We start from the raw sequence: 2,154 nt of genomic DNA, 5'->3' as shown, positions 1-2,154 counted from the left end.
TGGCCGCCGCCAGATGGTGCGCGGGTCGCTCGCCGGCGGCTTCAGATGGTTCTAACCTATCTCAGATAGCTCTATGAGATCGAACAGACAGGGAAAAAAATACCTTTCAACGTTTATTGAGTACATGTTTGAGGAAAAGCATGGCAGTTTTGGAGAGGTTGATTCCCTTGATGCTGGGCATGGTTCCACGGAAGTGACGGATCATGTAGACGTCTCCGGGACAGCGGCTGAGAAAAATTTCGTCCTCCGTGAGTTGGCACTTCCGCGTGCACTGGATATCTTCGTAGCTGTCGCTCACGTCCAGCGAGTGAAGGCACGTACGCAACGATCCAGTAGCGTTCCTGTCCAGGTTAATGCCGGACCGCATAGGTACCACGTGCCACTCTCTGATGACCAAGATGTCGCCGGGGCATTCGTGCGCGTACGTGTGCTTATCCTTCTCCAGCTTGATGCTCGCAGTACAGTTGCCGGCGTCCAGCGCCAGTGCGCACGAGACGAGCGAGAAGAGAACGAGGTACCACATCCTTCCAGTGACGCAGGTCAAATGACGCTACTCCTACTCATCCTCTGCATTATCTGTGCGGCGGAGGAAAGAATGCCGTGTGAAATCCCGCTATCTACGTCATCCACTCGAGCTTACCATATTCGCAGCTTCCGTACGGGTAGGAGTCCACGTCATTGTAGAGGTACCGTTTGTCGTCGTACGCCATCAGACTTCTTTTCACGTTTCGGATGGTGTACATGCACTGTTTCTTTCCCACTATTGACACCTGTTCGTGCGATACGCTAGCGTGCTTGAATAGGGTATCGCGGTACGTATCATGGAGGAGGTGTTTGCGCACAATGTTCTTTTTGACCCCTTTAGCTCTTGCAATTTGTTTTCCCCCGGCTAATTTGATAGAATACATTTTGGCTTTCAGGCATATTACTTCCTCGATGGGTACGCTACCCGTTTCACTTTTGAACGCGCCAAGTCTACCGCGATTCCTCTCGCTGTACAGTGGATGATCACGATCGAAGGAAGACAAATCTAAATGGTCGTCGGCGATCGCGCGTAACTGATCTTCGTAGTCCTTGCAGAATAGGCCGAGGATCAGAGAATCCGTGTCAAAGTAGCAGGTAATCACCGGACAAGTGAGCTTGCTCAGCAGGGTTTCATAGTAGAACGAGTACATGGTTAACTTACTCAGTTCTAAAATCGTGAAGCCAATCTGCAGGGGGAAATCGCATCGCACTTTTCTTTTGCGCATTTCGTACATGACGCAATCGGGGGACAAAATTTCCATTCGCGCGCATTCCGCCCGACTCCCGAGGCGACTCGCTGTCTCCTCATCGAAGGCTACTCGAATGTCTCGCATATTAAATTTATTTAGCAACGTACGCCCGAAGACCGCATTATTTGAGATTTTATAGAAATTTTTCTCGAACGTCGTGCTCGAGGCGACGCGTCTGGCAACATTGTCCTCGATGTAGGGACGCAGGAATGGTGCCTGACGAAATTTTAGAATTCGGTGAATTTTCGTCACCCGCATGCCCAATCTACAATAGAGCGCGAGCAGCGCGTAATGAACGACGTACCCGACCTTGTCCTTGCACGTGAGCAGCAGCTTTTTGCTGTTCGCTGGTTGATACATTAACTCTTCGAGGAGCCCCCGCTGGAATGGTGAGAGCCATTCCTTCGGAACGACCGCCTTCTCGGGAGCCAGGGGGAAGTACCGCGTCAGCGCGTGGATAGATTTTGGATACTCCAAATCGCACACGTACACGTATCCCACGTCCGAATCCGTGGGATGACGCATAAAATCCACGGAGCTAAAATCCTCGACCCATTCGAAATTGCCGACGGGGAGGTGCTTTATCATACTGAAGCCGTAAAGATTGTTGCAATCTATGTACGATATGTACACCTCCTCCTTATCGGGATCGTAGCCACTGCACAACGGGTTGTTAGCCCGTAAATGACGCCTGCTCGCCTGACAGAGTCCGCCTCTAACACCCGATTCGATGGTCCGGTACATGTCCTCATCGATGATCAGCTCCAATTTCGCCCGCGTGTAATTTAGAGCGCATTGCCACGAATAGGATGCCAGCGAAACGCAATGAAGCAATTCCAATCCGCGCGCGTCGTAGCACAGGCGCCGGAAGTGCTGCATT

The 2,154-nt window shown here is 51.5% G+C and overlaps 1 protein-coding gene across 1 annotated transcript; it reads right to left on the bottom strand.

Moving 5' to 3' along the window:
* Positions 1-417: 417 nt before the first annotated feature.
* LOC135395463 (uncharacterized) lies at positions 418-1,817 on the bottom strand. Its single transcript, XM_064626659.1, has 2 exons — positions 641-1,817; positions 418-576 (listed from the first exon to the last, which is right to left on the bottom strand). The coding sequence occupies exons 1-2, from the start codon at positions 1,797-1,799 to the stop codon at positions 557-559; spliced, it is 1,179 nt and encodes a 392-aa protein (XP_064482729.1). The 5' UTR covers positions 1,800-1,817; the 3' UTR covers positions 418-556.
* Positions 1,818-2,154: the final 337 nt, after the last annotated feature.

Source organism: Ornithodoros turicata, chromosome 5 (genome assembly GCF_037126465.1).
Source record: "Ornithodoros turicata isolate Travis chromosome 5, ASM3712646v1, whole genome shotgun sequence".
Classification (NCBI taxonomy): Eukaryota; Metazoa; Arthropoda; class Arachnida; order Ixodida; family Argasidae; genus Ornithodoros; species Ornithodoros turicata.
The sequence above is the reverse complement of the archived record's forward strand: the minus strand, read 5'-3'. Positions and strand labels throughout refer to the sequence as shown.

Coding starts and splice junctions, on each gene's coding strand:
- LOC135395463 (XM_064626659.1), bottom strand. CDS start 1,799: ATGCGTCATCCCACGGATTCGGACGTGGGATACGTGTACGTGTGCGAT. Junction 577..640: donor GTACGGAAGCTGCGAATATG/GTAAGCTCGAGT, acceptor TCCGCCGCACAG/ATAATGCAGAGGATGAGTAG.